The sequence below is a fragment of the Momordica charantia genome (genome assembly GCF_013281855.1).
Source record: "Momordica charantia cultivar OHB3-1 chromosome 8 unlocalized genomic scaffold, Mcharantia_2.0 BLBB01000008.1, whole genome shotgun sequence".
Lineage (NCBI taxonomy): Eukaryota > Viridiplantae > Streptophyta > Magnoliopsida > Cucurbitales > Cucurbitaceae > Momordica > Momordica charantia.
The window spans coordinates 24,135,228-24,153,558 of NW_028275166.1; the positions used below are offsets into that span (position 1 = coordinate 24,135,228).

An 18,331-nucleotide genomic window follows, 5' to 3' on the forward strand; every position below is an offset into this window, starting at 1 on the left:
TACACGGTATTAACTCTATTTTCATCTTTATAATTCATAATGCTTGCCTCCTCCACACGACACCAACATCATATGCTTGACAATTAAAAGAGAGAAAAATGAATGATTTATTTGATAATATGGTTTATTTCTTCATTTTTATTGTAGAAAAATAAATTGTATATCCAACCTTCATAAATTAAAGTATCATAAAACAACGTTTTGCAAAAAATTAGAAATGAGAACGAGAAAAAGAAAAAATTAACTTATTTTGTTGTTTATGAAATTTCTATACAATTTTGGAAATGTTCCTACAAATAAAAAGAGAAACAAGAAACATATTTAATTGTAAAATATTTAGACTTCTTAAGAAAATTAGAAACGATAAACCAGAAACATGAACGTTAGGGCTCGATAACGTTCTCATTTCCAATTTTCATAAAAAATTTAAGCATTTTACAATTAATTATGTTTCTTGTTTCTATTTTTTAAGACATTCTCAAAATTTATAGAAATTTAGAAACAACGAAAACAAGTTTATCTTATTTCTTGTTTCCATTTCCAATTTATTTCAAAACATAAATAAAAATCATGTCTTATCATACTTGAATTCTTGGATGTTGGATTCTTGCCATTTATTTTTCTTCATTAAAAATAAAGAAACATAAATAAGAAATATAAACATTACCAAACGAGTCCTTAGTAAACGGGCCCAAAATATCTTCTAACTTTTTGATGGTGGTAAGTAGAAAGATACATATTTAAGTTTTATATGAAACATTATTAGTGAATTGTCATATTGTAGTAGGTTAACCTTCATGATTTTCATCTCAAAATCAAATGATAATAGAAGACTGACCCACGTCTATTATAATTTTTTTTAGGCGAGTCCATGTATGTTACTCAATTTGGTGCTGGACCAGGTCGATTGTGGAGAAATTTCCTATGGCATATAAGAATTTCTATTTTAATTTTTTTGACAAAATATACCCAATAGTTCATAATTTGGATAATTTACTCAATTTAGTTAAGTGCTCTTGTGAAATTCTTAATGTTATTAAAGTCATTTGTTAAAAATTGTTAGGAACAAATTAAGTCATGATTGAATTATTGTTTCATTAAAGTTATTTGAATACACAAATCATGCTCTTTCACACATCAAATTCAACTATTTAGTTCATCCCTCACATTTTCAGTCACCCATCAACAAAATTCGTTTTTTCAAGCAGTATCCTCAATGTCCAAATATGTTGTGAAAGAATAATTTAATGAAACATAAGGTTTTGGGTAATAAATTTTAAAAATTCTTTTTTTTTTCAAAGGAGCTCAATTGAGAGTTTTCCATACCTATTAAAAATAAAATCGAGGATTTTAATTATTAGGACCAAATTGAACTTGTCTAAAAAATTAGGGACCATACGATATATTTAGCCTAAATTTTTAATGAGTTTTTTTAGTACAACACATGTGGTGAGCAGATGTTTTTTATTTGACTAATTGTATCTTTTTTTTAGTACAACTTTTGGTTAGAGATAGATGTCTTAACCACTTGAGTTATGCTCGATTTATCGACTAATTGTATCAATTATGTAAAATCAAATACTAAGTCACTAGTTACATTTTGATTGAAAGTTAGATTTCTACCTCTATAATTATTTTACTAAAATAATAAAAAATAAAAATAAAAACAAAAAAGCTAACGAAAGCTAAATCTAATTGTCCTTTCGCAATCATAAATGGGGCCAATTTATTTTATTTATTATTTTTACTTTTACTTTTTTGAAATAATAGATGGCCAACTTGCACCTTAAAAGTTTGAGCAAGAGATTTCATTTTTGCCAATATATTTTAAAATTTAGTGCGATGATAAATAGTTATTTCTTCAAAACTAAATTTAAAAAATTGGAAAACCAACTAATGAACAACTAACAACACACCATTCAAAATCAAACCATAAAAATGTTGAATAAATTGAGTTGTAAAAATACATGAAGCTAGTAACACAATTTAATATGTAAATTCATCTAAAAGGTATACAATATGACCTAAAGAACCAATAATCTACCAAAAGAAAAAAACAGTTTAATCCCAACTATTAAGAATGCACCTATCTAACATTATTAAATCTTTAATTAACCAAAGATTTCCTTCTCAAAAAATAAATAAAAATATAATCGAAGATTTATTTAATGAAATAAAAAGGAAATTAATATCAGATATGTCGATATTGAACTAAATATATATAAATTAAAAGTTTTTTTTCTTTTTTTTTTACTGATTTTAAATATAAAGTTTGTTATTTGATGTTGAATAATTCATAAATATTTAAGATAGTTGAAAATTATTAGGAACTCAAGAGGACAAAAAAAGAAAAGAAAAAAAAAAGCTATAATGACGTAAAGTAATGATTATGATTTAAATCCATAAGTTTGAATTTGGTAAGGTGTCTCTTTTGAGTAATGGACCCCGCCCATATTTGCCCATGCTGCTCCCGTCCCTCCTCCCTATTGTCTATTTGCAAAAATAGCTGTTCAAAGGATCAACCACTAATATGGCATAATTTTAGCTGTTTCAATAAAAAGAGGAGAAAAAAAAAAAGAATGGAACTATAATTTTAATTTTAATGTCCAATAATTTGGAAACTAAATTATAATCTTTATTTTTATACTTTCGTTGGAGGAGAAAATACAATATAACACGTGGGCTAGATAAGTCAGCTCGATGAGGTTAAACTCGTCTAGGAGAAGACTGATCTACCACATAGGTCGAGTTGAAGGCCAAACCAACTAGAGAATCACCCAAGTGTTCTGTAACCGACTTGAAGACATTGACTTGCAATTCGACAATTTATTTGGGTCTAATAGTCCGTGACCACCTGTCAAGGTGGTTCGAGCTACCTTGTCCTCCCTGGTTGCCTACAAAAGGAACACTACTCCACTCATTTAGGATGTCATTCTGTCCGAGTACGACCTATTTTAGCTCAAACTCTCACTAAGAGCTTCAAAGTGTTCTCCGTGCAGGTCACTCTCATGTAGTGCTTACTCTTTCACAACTCATTTCGATTCGACGCATACTGATCTATTCAGTTTGGCAGAATCCTACATCAATATTTTTAGTTTCGTAAAAATTTTATTATCGTCCCTACATTTTGAACAAAAATGCAGGATACTAAATTATTTGCAGTACTCTCGAAAATAGAATCTTTTTAATTTCTAAACTTTAAAAAGTTTTAATTTTACTTTTATGAAATTGAAATTTTGATTTTAGTCCCTATTACTAATGTGATTATTTAAATGTACATATGATGATTTGACGTAATAGAGTACTCAAAACATGTGTTTGATAAAATAAGGTTTTATGAACAAAAACTCTTTTAAAAATATAATTTCTAAGTCTGTTCCATTGAACTTTTTGACTATCTATTTTAGAATCCTCTCTTGTGCTTAGTTTGGTATCAAACAATGCTACTTAAGTAATCATACTTATTACAATAAACATCATATCTGAGTAAATCAATATTAAAAACTAAAGAGAGTCCAAAGAATAACTTATAATTCCACCTTTTTTTTATTACACTCCAAATTAAAATATCAGTAACCCCATGACATTTTTTCCACATTTCAACTAAAATAATATCTAGAAAATATATCTTAACGAAATTCATGTTTTCGACCTAGGTAAGTTGCTACACTCTTAAATTATTAAAACATAATATCACTTTAGGAAACTTAATTATTTTGAATATTAATAAATCACCTCTCATATTTAATTTCTATTACTCTTTACCAATGGTAGAGACATTTGGTAAATTTTAATAAAAAATTTGAGACAATAATAAAATTTTAAAAATTATGAATTTTAAATTAAAATGAGGTTAATATTCATACTTTAACTTAAACTATACACATACTTTTGATAATTGCTAATCTAATCTTATTAGATTAGAGTCAAATAAATGCTTTTGGAGACAAAAATTTCCTATATTGTGTATGTTACTTTAAAACTAAAAGAAGAAATTAGAAAATAATAATAATAATAATAATCATATGATTTTCAAGTCAACTTTAGCTTACGAGTGCAGTTATTGCCAAATATTTTCTTCTTGACGTACCTATTTTATTACTTTACCAATTTCTGGATATTCTTTTTCCTATTTTATATTTTCCTCTCTTTTACTGCTTTTAATAAATTAGAAATATTCTTATTTGTACTCGTTTCTTAAATGTCACACTGACAAAGAGGTGTTATGTTAGTAGTTGGGTGGAGGCATCCACGCTGTACAACACAGAATTTGGGAGTGATGGTCATGAGAAGCTGATCACTGACACATTTAATCTAGCTAATAATGATAATTCAATCCATCAATTTTAGTGTGTAACCATATATTTTTTCATAATTTAAAATTTATTACAATTTACCTCCTCCCAACAAAATTTCATCGCAATTAAAGTGTCGATTTTTATCTTATAATAATTCAATCTTTGTAATTTATAAACATATTTGGTCTCTACTTCTCGACATGATTAATATTTGATGACAATCTGGGACGGTATATCAAAATAGATGAATGACATATATGATGATTTGATAAACATGATAGCATTTTCCTCTCTCCATATATACTTTCTAGTCGTTACATTGTTTATCAAAAAATAAAAAATAAATTTTTGGTCTCTGAAGTTCTTCAAATGTCAATTTAATCCCTAAAGTTTCAAAATGAACTCTTTTGGTCACTGAAGTTTAGATTTGGTCACTGAAGTTTAGATTAAGTGTCTATTTGATCTTTAAAGTTTCAAAATAAACATTTTTTTACTGTAAAGTTTGAAATTTTGTTCTAAATGGTCTCTAAACATTCTTTCAACGTTAGTTGACTTAACAAAAAAATGACGTGATAGTTAACGATTGAAACTTTTTTAACTTGCTAATTGGTTAAAAATATATTAATTTTTACATAATTTTGATATGTGACGTGGCACTTGTCTTCTTTTATTAGTCTCTTCATCATCTTGTATCAACTCTTGTAAGGTGATTTAAAATGAGAAGGGATAAAAATAGATTTAAAGGCAAAGTTGGAAAATCATCCAATTTTTAAATCAAATGTAGTTTAGCTCTTCGTGCAAATGTGATATTATTGGCCATTTTTTAAAATGGGTTTTCAATTTTAGCCACCCACCTAAATTATCCTAAAAGTTTTTAGACATTTAGGTCATGCTTACTTGAGGCCTTTACTTCAAAGAAAATGTGTAATCTTATTCATCTTATAACTTTTGTAATTATTTATTTTTCATTTATATTATTAATAATTTTTCTTTTAATAAAAATTTAATTTTTATGAGTTGATGTGACTTTATTATAAAATATTGTTATTTTTATATTTAATTTTAGTTTGTTATTACACTACTACAAATTTGGATTTTAATGTCAGACAAAAAAAAAAACACGGAGGAAACAATGTCGGACAAAAAAAACACGGAGTAAACAATGTCGGACAAAGTAAAAAAACGCTAAACTTTTAAAAAATAATAAAATTCAAGTTTCAATGTCGGGCTAGGCCCGACATTGTAATTATACCTTTAATGTCAGGCTCAGCTCGACATTAAAGGCGACCCAACTTTTTTAACCCTAACTTATAATTTTCATCGAAAAAAAAACATTTCACTCTAAACGAAATCTGCCTCCCTCCACCGCGTGAACCCAACTTTGCCATTGCCGTGCAAACCATCTCCTGTCAACAACGACATTTCGGAGCCACGAGCAATGGAGAAGTCTGACGGCGACGACCTCAATCTCTCGAGCGTTCGAATCAGACTGTTAAGCGAAGAGAGACACTTACTCATTTGGGTCACAAGACAATCCCTTCTAAGCTAACCCATTTCCCACTTTTTCTTCTTCTCTTCTCTATCTCTCTCTCAGAAATAAGTGTTGCAGTGGAGCAGCAGACGAAGAAGACCAAGGCCATTCTCGTGAAAATTGGGACCAAAGGAAGGTGAATTTCTGTTTGTTGTCTTATTTTGCTTTCTAGGTCTTTCTTAGTTTTCTCTTTTAGTTTCCAATTTATGTTTCACTACTGATTGTGTTTGCAAATGTGACATTGGATTTTTGTTGAAGCATTTTATCAAACCGTGAGAAATCTGACTTAACTTCTTATTGAAAGTAAAGCCATATATATAGGCTAGAATACAAAGTAACGGAAAGCAGTAAGTAACAAAATAACAAAATTTGACTTACTTAAACTTCCCAGATAACAAACTGATACATATGATTAATTCCTAATACATCTTGATCGAAACAACAGTCTTTTAACTATGATTCAGTTATGGTATCTTGTGTAATTGTAAAAAGTTCACTAAGTTTTTATCATTTTTGTACTTGAATCTTCTATTCTAGCGCTGTCAAAACTGGTATTTGTCACTCTTATCCAACTGAAGTAGTACTTGAGATAGAGAGATTTTAACTTAAGAAATTGCTAAGATGTTTTGCATCAGGACAATGGTGGAGCATAAAATTTGGGTGGGATGTGTAATCCTAATATATTAGTCAAGTTTTTTAAAGTTGGAGAGTTGTTTTGGAAATTTTTTAAAATTGACATTTATTTTCTATTCCAGTTTTTATAATGTTGCTTTTCTGTTTTGTGGGCGCTTTAGATCTTTTTTATTTTAATATTTCTCTTCTCTTTGCCTTTTGAGTTCTACAAATTTTGTTGCTGTTCGATTCTTGAAAAGTAGAAGAAGAAGGAAAAAAAATAGATTCTTGCGGAATTTTGAGAAACAAGGGCTTTGTTTTGCCTTCCATGGCTGCTGTTTTGAAGCTCTCATTTCTTCTTTGAATCTTGTATCATTAGATTTTATACTTTTTTTTATTTCTTTTCATCTCTTATCCTTTTCTTTTGCTCTCAGTTTATTGTTGAGCTTTTATAGAATAGGTTGGAATTGAGAGATATATTGTTGGCTAGTTTTGAGTTATTCTAAAAGTGGAGAGGTTACGTTGAAATTTGTACTTTTGATTATTTGTATTTTGAGTCTAAGGTTAGTTTTTGAGTTAAGTTTTAGAATAGATATTGTTTTATAATGGATGAATGTGTTAAAAGTTTTAGTTGCATATTGAGATATTATCATAGGTGTGAAGGAAATATATATAGTTGGTTAGCCACGTCTGGGCAACCAACTATTTTTTTAATTTATTTATTCACGAAATAATGACGGTCAATATCTGTCACGAAATATAGTCATTCCATGACGCACATATCGACGTAGATACAGTGACGTACAAACAATGTCACACAAAAGATGGCGTACAAACAATGGCGTACAAACAATGGCATACAAACAATGTCGCACATACAATGACGGTCACAAAACAAGGACAGTCATAAAGATGTCGGTCGTCACCCGTCATGGTTATTCTTTTATGACGGCATGTTCGTCATGGAAAATGTTATACATGACGGGCAATGCCCGACCTTAAAAGGGTCATTTCATGACGGCCATGTCCGGATGGAAAGAAAATATATATGACGGGCAATGTCCGACCTTAAAACTGTCCGACATGAAAGGGAAACAAGGACACTCGTATAGATGTCGGTCAGTGACCGACATGGTTAATGTTTAATGTCGGGCAATGCCCGTCATGAAATAGTAGATTTGTTGTAGTGTTATCAAGTAATATGAATAGATTTTTAAATAATAATAATATTTTATATTTTATTATGGCCGCTCTAATAAAAATGTGTTTCTCTAGATTTATTTTAATTATTTATTATTCATTAATATTAAATTAATTGTTAAAATAAAAAAAATATTTACTATCAATTATATAGTTATTATTATTACAATTAAAAAAAGATTAGCACAATAATGTATTTGTGATTAGCTAGAAAAAGAAAGAGGACTAATAATTGTTATATATCTGATTCTGAGTTTGATTTCAGACAATTTTAATAGACAACATCAAATGAATTATGATTCTGACTCTACAAAATTTCTTGTAAAATGCATCAAAGGAGTAACATTCTGATTTATTTGATTCTGTTTGATTTTCATTCTGATTCCTAGTAGGTAAAAAACGTCTCAAGGAAATGGGAATAAAAAATTAATTGATGATGTTTACTAAATTGTAGGGATGGAATAAAATGGTGAGACCCACTCGAAATTTGATAGATAATCTCATTCCTCTTCTACAATCTGATTAGTCTCATATAGATAATCTCATTCCTCTTCTACAATCTGATTAGTCTCATTCTTATTCCTTATTTCATGTGACTGTCGGAGGTGACAACATTGGCCAATCCCCACACATTTATTATAATTAATTTACAGTTTTTATCATTTCTCTCTCATCAATCAATATCCATAACTTTTTAATTAATTGTTTTATATTTTTTTAATTTATAATATTAATAATTTTTTTCTAATAAAAATTGACAACTTTGATTAGTTGATGCGATTTTATTATAAAATATTTTTAATTTATATTTAATTTTTGAATTATTTAATTTTACTTTGGTATTATTAATTAATAACAATGAATTTTTTTTAGAAATATAATTTATTATTATTAAAATATTATAATAAAAATATTTAATAATATTTTATATTGTTCTAATAAGAAATTATTTTAGTTAGTGTAATTTTATTTTAATTATCTACTACTAATTAATATAAAATAAATTGTATAATAATATATATTTATTCATAGTAATAAAATAAATTAAAATTTATTAATGTTTTAATTTAACAATATAATAAATTAGAAAAGAGTGTTATACCAATAATTGTTATATATATAAAATTCGTATTTCGATTTTTAACCGTTTTAGTAAATAATATCATATAATTTTTCATTTTAATTCTAGAAATTTCTGACAAACAACATCAAAAAACATTTTCATTTCAAGTAATTTTGTAATTTCATTCCGATTGATTCTCTTTTCGATTTCATATAGAAAAATAATTAAATTGCAGTGATCCAAAATTATAGCGTTTGTCGTTTACGTACAGGCTGGTCCAGTAGTCCACACGGAGGCACGTGATTAGGAGGGCTAGGCAATGTCACTATGGTGGAATGTGACGGTGACTGTAATAATAATAAGGGCAGCTGGAATATGTTTTTCCTCCAAATTTTAATACCTATATTATTTATTCAATTAACTTTTTCTTAATCAAATTAGGTTCAATTATTTGATTGAATTGTGCCTTAGATTCTTTTTCTTTTTTAATTGAATACGAACCAATCGAAATTTGTTTTACGTTTAAAACACGTCATTTCATTGAAAATACTAACTTCTTTTTTATTTATTTAAAAGATGCTGTTCGAATAGAGTTTTAATAGATTTTTTTTTATTTAGTCAAGATTTAATCTTCTAAATGAAATTTAAAAAAGGGTATATATGCATATTCAACCTAATATTTTACTATATCATAAAGTTACAAACCACTCGTGAACTTAAAATTAAACCTTCAAACTTACCAATATAAAATTTATATCTTTTTATTACCTACTAGCATAATTTTTGTTCAAGAGGAAGAATTCTCTTTTCTTGTAGAAATAATTAAAATTTAATAATTATAAAAATTGTTGATGCAAGATTGTAGACGAGGTGCTGAGTTAGCGTCAGAGTTAAGATGGACTTCGGTTCAATCGAGTTGAGAACTTAAAGACAAATTCATTAATTGAATGGTAGTATAGAAATGATAGTACAATATTTTCCAAAACTCTCCCCTATAAAAGGGAAGTCCATAATCGAGTTCCAACAAAAGCAATTCTATAACACCCCAAATCCAAGATTCAGAATCGAGATCCGATACCTAATTGTTTTAGCATTCCCTAGAATGTCCCTACATGCTAACACTGAGTTCTTTTAACCTATTTTATCCTCACTCGCATGTTTGCTTCCTCCTAGATCAACTATGAGGTCACTCGATAAGATTGCGTTCTTATAATTGAGCAATCGAAAAGGAAGGTACACTTTATTAATATAGAGGGTAAGTATCGGTTTTTTTAAATTAACCATACTTCCATAATCCCAAAATTCATCTCATTTGAATATAGTATCGGTTCATTTATGCATTCCTTCCCTCTACTCGAATATCACCAAATTCTAAACAATCTCATAAAACTTGTCTCGACACCAACTGGAACAAGACACTGACTTAAACTTTAGAGTGTACATAAGCACGTAATTCAAGATTCTACCTGCAAGATTTCAACTTGCTTGAATTAAAGTCTATCGGACTCAGCGCATGGTTAGCACAATCGTGTGAATCATCTCATTTATTAAATTAATAATTTTTCTTGAGAAGCCCATCTTTCTTGGTTTCCGTTTTGTCAAATACTTTGAATCTAAAACAAACAAACAAATTAGACATGAACATAAACGTCCTTTTCTAAACAAATTATCTCCCCAACTTGACTCAATTACCAGTCAAGTGGCTCTTTGATTGGGAAAGTCAAATCCATGTGCCTTGACTATTAACAAATCATGATCTCGTCCACGTGTAAATCAGATGATTTTGTTCTGTGTACGATATATTTTCATACTAGTACAATTGTTTATTTGAACTTAAATACATATACAATTTTATTTTTCATCTTACTAAAAATACCATATCGACAGAGACATTATTTTTTTTGGTACAACCTATAAAGATAGAGATTCAAATCTATCAAGTTTTGAATGAAGATAGATATCTTAACCAATTGAATAAACTCTGATTTTTGTAATTTTTGTTTAAATCTGCAATGGCCAGAAAAAAGTTCACCCCTATTTATAAAAACTATTAATACATTTTGGATTCTGCAGTTACAAAAGATTTGAAGCAGACATATCATAAGCACACATGTAGCAGACATATCATAAGCATATCATAGATATGTCAGAATTAGAAAATCATATCAAAGTATAGAAATAACATATATATCAGACATATATAATAGTATATCAGCAAAAGAACAACAAGATGTCAAGCTTAGGGAGGGAATTCCATATTGAAAAAATTATCAAATCACTCTGTCCTAATCATTAAGTGGGGAATCATAGGATAATCAACAAATTGACAAATATAAAATTTAATACAATGTGTTTTACCTATAAACAAGATTATTGTCATATCATTAAAATTCTTAAAAAAAGAAATTTGTATTATAATCTGAACCTGAAAAACTAGAGGTAGATACAAATTTTAAATCTAAAAGATATTGTATTATAATTTGAACATAAAAATCTAAAAAATATTGTATTAAATACAAGTTTTCAATCCGTAAGCCAAAACTAGGTTGATCTTTATCAACTCTCTTTCTTGGTGATTGTCATATCTTTGGGTGCGATATTGTATTATAATTTGAACATAAAAATCTAAAAAAATATTGTATTAAATACAAGTTTTCATTCAATCTGAGCAATCTGTAAGTCAAAACTAGGTTGATCTTTATCAGCTCTCTTTCTTGATGATTGTTGTATCTTGACCTTTTGTTTTTGTAAAGACAAGATTTTTGGCGTTGGTTTAATATGTCGTTTTGGACGTGCATGGTTCACATCTATCTTGTCTACATTAATTTTAGCATTTTTTTTCCCTTATTTACATCCTTGTTTCAACCTGAAAAAAATAGTGGATGTATTAGTAAATCAATGGTATAAATATATCAATCACTAGTAATATATCATAAGGTATTTCAATAAAGTAAATCAATAGTAAATAATAGTATACAAATGGTAAATCAATAAGGTAGATCAGGACATACATATTGCAGGTATATCAGAGATACATTATTAGAGGTATGTCAGAAGCAAATAATCATATTAAAAGTATGTATCATACATATATTAGTGGTATAAAGCACACATATATCATATTTATATCAATGTGGTAGATTAAAGGTAAATCAATAAGATGGATCATCATGTACATATTGTAGGTATATATTAGAGGTGTAAGGATTTGTCCGTCATTATTTTCTAAAAAGGAAAATAAAATTGGAATTATTGAAGTTAATGAGAGTATAATGGTCTTTTAGCTATTTAAAAAAATAAAAATAAAAAGAAGAAATTTAGAATAAGGGGGCACTTTGATCTTTTACCTCCTAGGTTTAAAAAAAATATTGGGAATTCTTGTATCGAGACACGTATGTGATAGTGTTATGTGGTGGCTAAGGGAGAAAGAATAAAAAAAAAAAGAAATTGGAAAGGAAAAGGAAAACAGAAAAAGAAGAAGACGGGGAGAGAACCAAGGAGGGAAATTGGGGTTTTTGACCCCACCAATAGTTCAAATTGGATAAATGAACTTCTTTTAAAAAACCTAATTTTTGACCCCATCTCTACTTAATTTTGAACCCATTCTTTAGTGAAAAGACAAATATACCCTTATTTATGATACATTAACTTTCCCATTAACTTCCACCCAACCATTTCACCAAACTTTTAACCTCATATTTTACTTATGTTTTGAGTTTGAAACAATCTAAAATTTTCACACCATCCAAACTCCTCATAGATCACGTTTTTTAAAATCCGGGAAAGAAACATTGCCACGTGTTTGATCATTATCCCCACATTATCTAAAATCGTTGTCCCCACATTTTCACATTTGAAGAATTAGAGGTACGTTAACATAAAAATTTCTGAAATGATTTGAAATATTTTCCATTCATACATTTTCACTTGGCTTCTTGGAAAAAGAAAAGAAATGCAGTCGGTATCCCGGACCAAGTATTGTTCCGAGATTGAAGCTTCGAGATCCGGGATTGACTGTTCAATACCGGACAAATCATGTTCAATCCCGGATCGAAAGATGGTTCGGGAGTGAACCGGGATACATCCCTGACCAATCTCGAAGCACTGTGGTCCGGGATATGTCTCGGACCAAGACTGGTCCGGGACGGTCCGGGATGACATGTATTTTGTTATTTTTTTACCACTTTTTTTTGGACGATATTCTTATCTCACTTGATTTTATCTATTTGCAGGATGCCTCGTGTTTTCATAACATTTGGTGGAGAATGGAACGATAGTGAAAAAGATTACGTTGGTGGTCGCACGAGAGGATTGACAGTGGATAGTACAACCACGTACAGAGAATTTCTAGGTCACGTGTATAGATTGAGTAATATAAACCCCCTTCAGTTCGATATTATAATTAGACGCGTATATCATTTTAAAACTAAAGTTTGTGTAATGGAGATAACTGATGACGATGACCTGAATTTTTTTTTAACTGGTGAAGATGTTTCTGAATTGCCTATATACATATCTACTACGCCAAAGCAGGTACATGAGAATGAAACGTACATGCCTTTTTTCCCATATCATGTAGGCCAAAACGTGTCCTCGAGTTGTACGCCCACAGCTTGTATTCGCCCATTCCAGAGACCCACAGATTCGATACATTCATTTCCTTCCTCATCATCGAACCCCTCTTCTTCCCAACAACCACACCCCTTTTACGGGCATTTAGGTCATGATATAGCGGGTTTAACACCATTGGAATCAGATGTTGTTCCATGTAACATAGGAGATGCAGGGTATGTGATTGGAATGTGCCGGGATTATGGAATGATAATCAAGAAGAAAGTGATGAATGATATGACCCGTTGGGAGAGTCAGAAGAAGGAGACTATGAAGCAGAATTTGTGAATGATGACTATGACGATGCACTTGATGAAGAGTCTGAGCCTGATGTGGAACAGGTACATGCTGAGATTTGTAGGGATGAAGCAGCGGTCCAACAAATGGGGTGTGATGGTCTCACTGGACAGCATAATTATGAGAATTTGCAACTCATAGTACAGTCTTCTGGAACAAATGATGTTAAGGAGGGCGAAGTATTTGATACGAAGAAGGAGTTGAGTTTGAGAATGCATTTAGTTGTAATGCGGCTGAATTTTCAGTTTAAAGTAAAAAAGTCGACACCGGAACTATATATACTATGCTGCGTTGATACTAGTTGCACCTGGAGACTTCGAGCTACAAAGCTGAGGGACTGCAATTTGTTCAAGATAAAAAAATACTATAGCATCCATACATGCAACGGTGGAGTTTTGAAACAGGATCATAGGCAAGCCAAGAGTTGGGTGGTTGGACATCTTGTCCAAGCGAAGTTTACAGACGTCTCCCGCACGTATAGACCGAAGGACATAATACAAGACATGAGGAAGGAGTATGGTGTGAATTTAAGTTATGACAAAGCTTGGCGGTCCAGTGAGGAAGCACTTCGACTTATTAGAGGGGATCCAGCATCGTCATACGGTCTACTACCAACTTATGGTGAAGCATTAAAAATCATGAATCCAGGTACTATTTTCGAATTGGAACTCAAAGGTGGAAAATATTTCAAATATGTCTTTATGGCTTTGGGTAAATCGATTAGAGGGTTTCTGGCTTGTATTCGACCAGTGTTGGTTGTCGACGGGGCCCACCTAAAAGGGAAGTTCATAGGGGTATTGTTAATAGCTTCTGGTGCGGATGCGAATAACCAGATTTACCCCGTTGCATTTGCTATTGTTGACGGTGAGACTGTAGCATCATGGGTATGGTTTATGACTCAATTAAAAGGTACGCCCGGCGTAGTGAACAATTTGGTTTTCGTTTCTAATAGACATCACACTATTTGTAAGGCAATTGACAAGGTATTTCCCACGGCATTTCATTGCTTTTGTATACAACATATTAAGATGAACTTGTTAGCAAAATTTAAAGTCGATGCAAAGGCACTCGAGGAACTATTTCTAAAAGCTGCGAAAGCATATCGAGAGTCTTATTTCAACTCAATCTGGGCTCAACTTGGTGCGTACCCTGGTGTGAGGGAGTATCTGGATGACATTGGAAAGGAGCGTTGGGCTCGTTGTTTCCAAACAGAATTGAGGTACACACAGATGACCAGTAATAATGCGGAGTCCGTGAATGCCCTCTTTAGACACGCGCGTAAGTTGCCAGTAACTGCGTTATTGGACCATATTAGAGGTCTGTTACAGACTTGGTTCTACGATCGACGGACGCTTGCCTCTTCCCGATCAACCACATTGTCCTACTACGCAGAAAATAAGCTTGCTGAATACTCGGACAATGCCAGGAGACACGTTGTAGTGAACATCGACCAGTTTCATGTCCAGGTACGTGATGGTAACCTTGACGGGATTGTTGATTTCAACTCTAGGACATGTAATTGTCGGGAGTTTGATTATTTTAAAATTCCATGCTCTCATGCTATTGCCGAGGCGATGATGCGAAACATAAATCCGTACACTCTGTGTGACGAGGCATACACGACGAACTCCTGGGTAATGGCTTATGCAGAACCAATATTTCCAATTGGTCACGTCTCAACGTGGAACAGTTCTCCAGATTTTGTCGATACACCGGTAGAAGCACCATATATGGTTCCTAGAGTTGGCAGGAGGCGGACAGTTAGGATTCCTTCCACGGGCGAGGTGCGCCAAACACGTAAGTGCGGTCGGTGTGGTACATCGGGGCACAATCACAAAACATGTAATGAACCCCTTAACACAGCGTAAATGTATGATGTATTGGTAACTTGTTGTTTTTTCATAAATTTGTGTGGTAACTTGTACCCCAAGCAACCAACCATGCATGCATGCATTGGTAACCCTATGTGTTATATTATTATTATTATCATTATTAATGGGGATGAAAGGGGTTTCATTTTCTGCCTTTCATCTCCGAGGCGAAATGGTTCAGGATAAGGTCCGTGATGGAAGGCTTTCCAAACATAATGCATTCTGCCTTCCATCCCGGACCTTATCCCGGACCGTTTCGTTCCGGGATGAAAGGCAGAGAATATGATTTCATTTTCTACCTTTCATCCCGGAGGCCAAATGGTCCGGGATAAGGTCTGGGATGGAAGGCTTATGCAGCCACTTCGAATTCGATCCCGGATTCAATCCCGTACTCTATCCCGGACCAAAATCATCCAGGATTGAATACGGGATTGAATCAGAGATTGATTTTTTCCCCAAATTTCTCAGTCCTACAAGCACAACATGAAAATGACCCTAGATCTACATGGCTGCTTTAGATAGCGCCGATAATGAAATCAGAACAACAAACGTTTCTAAAAATTTTGTTATAATCTACCCGACCACTAACCTTGCGATTGATGGCTTCGTATGGCGAAACAATGGAAGAGAAACGTCCGAGATAACTTCGTAAGGTCCGGGATGGATGAATCGTCCAACGTCCTTTGTCCGAGATAACGTTCAATCCGGGATGGGTTTTAGGGCTTTAGGACAAATGAAACGTTCGAGAAAGGGTGAAAATTTTCGTTGGGCCAGGAAACGTCCGAGATGGGGTTCAGGATTTTACTTATTTACTTGGACGGAGTTCCCTTCATTTTTAAACATGAGGGTACTATGGTAAATTGGCTTGGGGAGAGGTTCAAAATTAAGTAGCGGTGGGGTCAAAAATTAGATTTTTTTAAAAGGGGTTCATTTATCCAATTTGAACTATTTGTAGGGTCAAAAATCTCAATTTCCCAACGAAGGAGAAGGAGAAGAAGAAAAGAACAGGAAAGAGAAGGGAGCCAGGAAAAGCCAAATGTCTTGAATTGCCACCAATAAACAATGTGAACTGTTGAGCCAACAGAGGAGAGATTAAGTTTCGTGTGTGTAGATTTTGAGATTTTGTTCAAGAGAAAGAAGTGAAATTGGTAAGTAAACGTGTTTGAGATTATGGAATTTGTGGAACAAGAATTAGAAATATTGGAAATTGAAAACCTAAGACCCGTTTGATAACCATTTCGTTTTTTATTTTTGGTTTTTAGTTTTTATGTTTTAAAAACACGATTGTTTGATAATCAATTCAATTTTCTGTTTTTTGTTTTTCAAAAACTATTTGTAAATTTCAAAAGAAAATAATAATAATAAAACGGAGTTTTCAAAAACAGAGTTTTTATTTTTCAAAATCTCATTTCTTTTTCTAACACTCAACTTTTTTTGTTTCACGTATTTATCTCTAAAAAATTTATTTTTCACTCTAATTTTTTTTTACTTCTAAATTTCTCTTTACAAGCTTTATTTGCTCTATCCAACATTTTCTGTATTTTTATTTTTTTTTCCTAACAAACTAGTTTCATTTCTCTCTTTAAAAATTTAATTTTTTTCCTAATTTTTTTCTCTCGAAAATTTCATATTTTATAACTTTTCTGTCTTTCCGTAATCTATTTTTCTTCTAAAAATTATATTTTATTTTCTCGTTCAATTTTCTTTCACTATAACTATATTTATCTTTGTACTTATTTATTTTATATAAAAATTATATTTTGAATCTTGTTTTTATCTCTAAATTTTTTCCACTATAATTTTTTTCTTTTTTCATAATTTCTTTTTTTTAACATATCTTTTCCTCTCGACTTTATTTTTTCTCCAAAATTTTTCTCTTTTTGTCTTTAACTTTTCTCTTACTATTTTTTTCTAAATATTTTTATTTATCTCTCTAAAATTTATCTTCAAAAAGTTTATTTATATCTCTATTTTCATGTCTCTGCACGAAAGACAAAAATTTTCGCAAGGTCAGGTCCCAAAAATAGAAAATGCATGTCCCGACCCCGTCCCCGTCCCTGATTCCATTTTTTAAATAATATATATATTTATTACACTTTTTTATATTTTAATTCTAAAAATAATTAAAAACAATTATAAAACCGATAATTTTTCTCGAGAACATCTCTCAGACCCAAGAACGAGGTATAGACGGAGACTAAAAATTTTCACGAGCCCGAGAATGGGGGAGATCATCCTCACTCGCACCTACACCATCTCTACTCTACATAAAATTTTATCTCTCTAATATGTATTTTCAATTTTCTAACTTTTTAAAAACAAAAAACTAAAAATGGTTACCAAACATGTTTTGGTTTCTTGTTTTTTAAAAATAAGAAACAAAAAATGGTTACCAAAATATATGGTTTTTGTTTTTTAAAAACAGAAAACCAAAAACCAAAAACTAAAAATAACAAAAACCAAAAACCAAAAACTAAAATGGTTATCAAACGGGCTCTTAGTTGTGGGTTTTTCTCTAATATCTTAAATGTTGAAGTAGCAGGTTAGAAGAGTTGTTGATTACAGATTTGTGGCCTTAATAGTTGATTTTACAGGGAAGTTAAGTTTTATTTATAAGTTCTTTGGTAGAGTTCCGAGGAAGAACTTGTTGAGGCCGTGGATAATGAAAGATGAGAAATGAAGGTTAAGTCTATAGGTTTTCATAAGGAATTGAAGATGAAATAGAAATCAACTGGAAAGAGGTTTTTGGTTGAGAAAAGAATAAGAGAACAGAGAGCAGGAAGGAAGAAATGGAGAAATTTCGTGGGTTTTAATGGAGAAGAAAGAAGAAGAGGATGACTTGAAAAGG

The 18,331-nt window shown here is 31.1% G+C and overlaps 1 protein-coding gene across 1 annotated transcript; it reads left to right on the plus strand.

Annotated features, from left to right (window-relative positions):
• Nucleotides 1–13,484: 13,484 nt before the first annotated feature.
• LOC111020715 (uncharacterized) lies at nt 13,485–15,480 on the plus strand. The gene is made up of 2 exons (XM_088127001.1): nt 13,485–13,491; nt 13,574–15,480. The coding sequence occupies exons 1-2, from the start codon at nt 13,485–13,487 to the stop codon at nt 15,478–15,480; spliced, it is 1,914 nt and encodes a 637-aa protein (XP_087983127.1).
• Nucleotides 15,481–18,331: the final 2,851 nt, after the last annotated feature.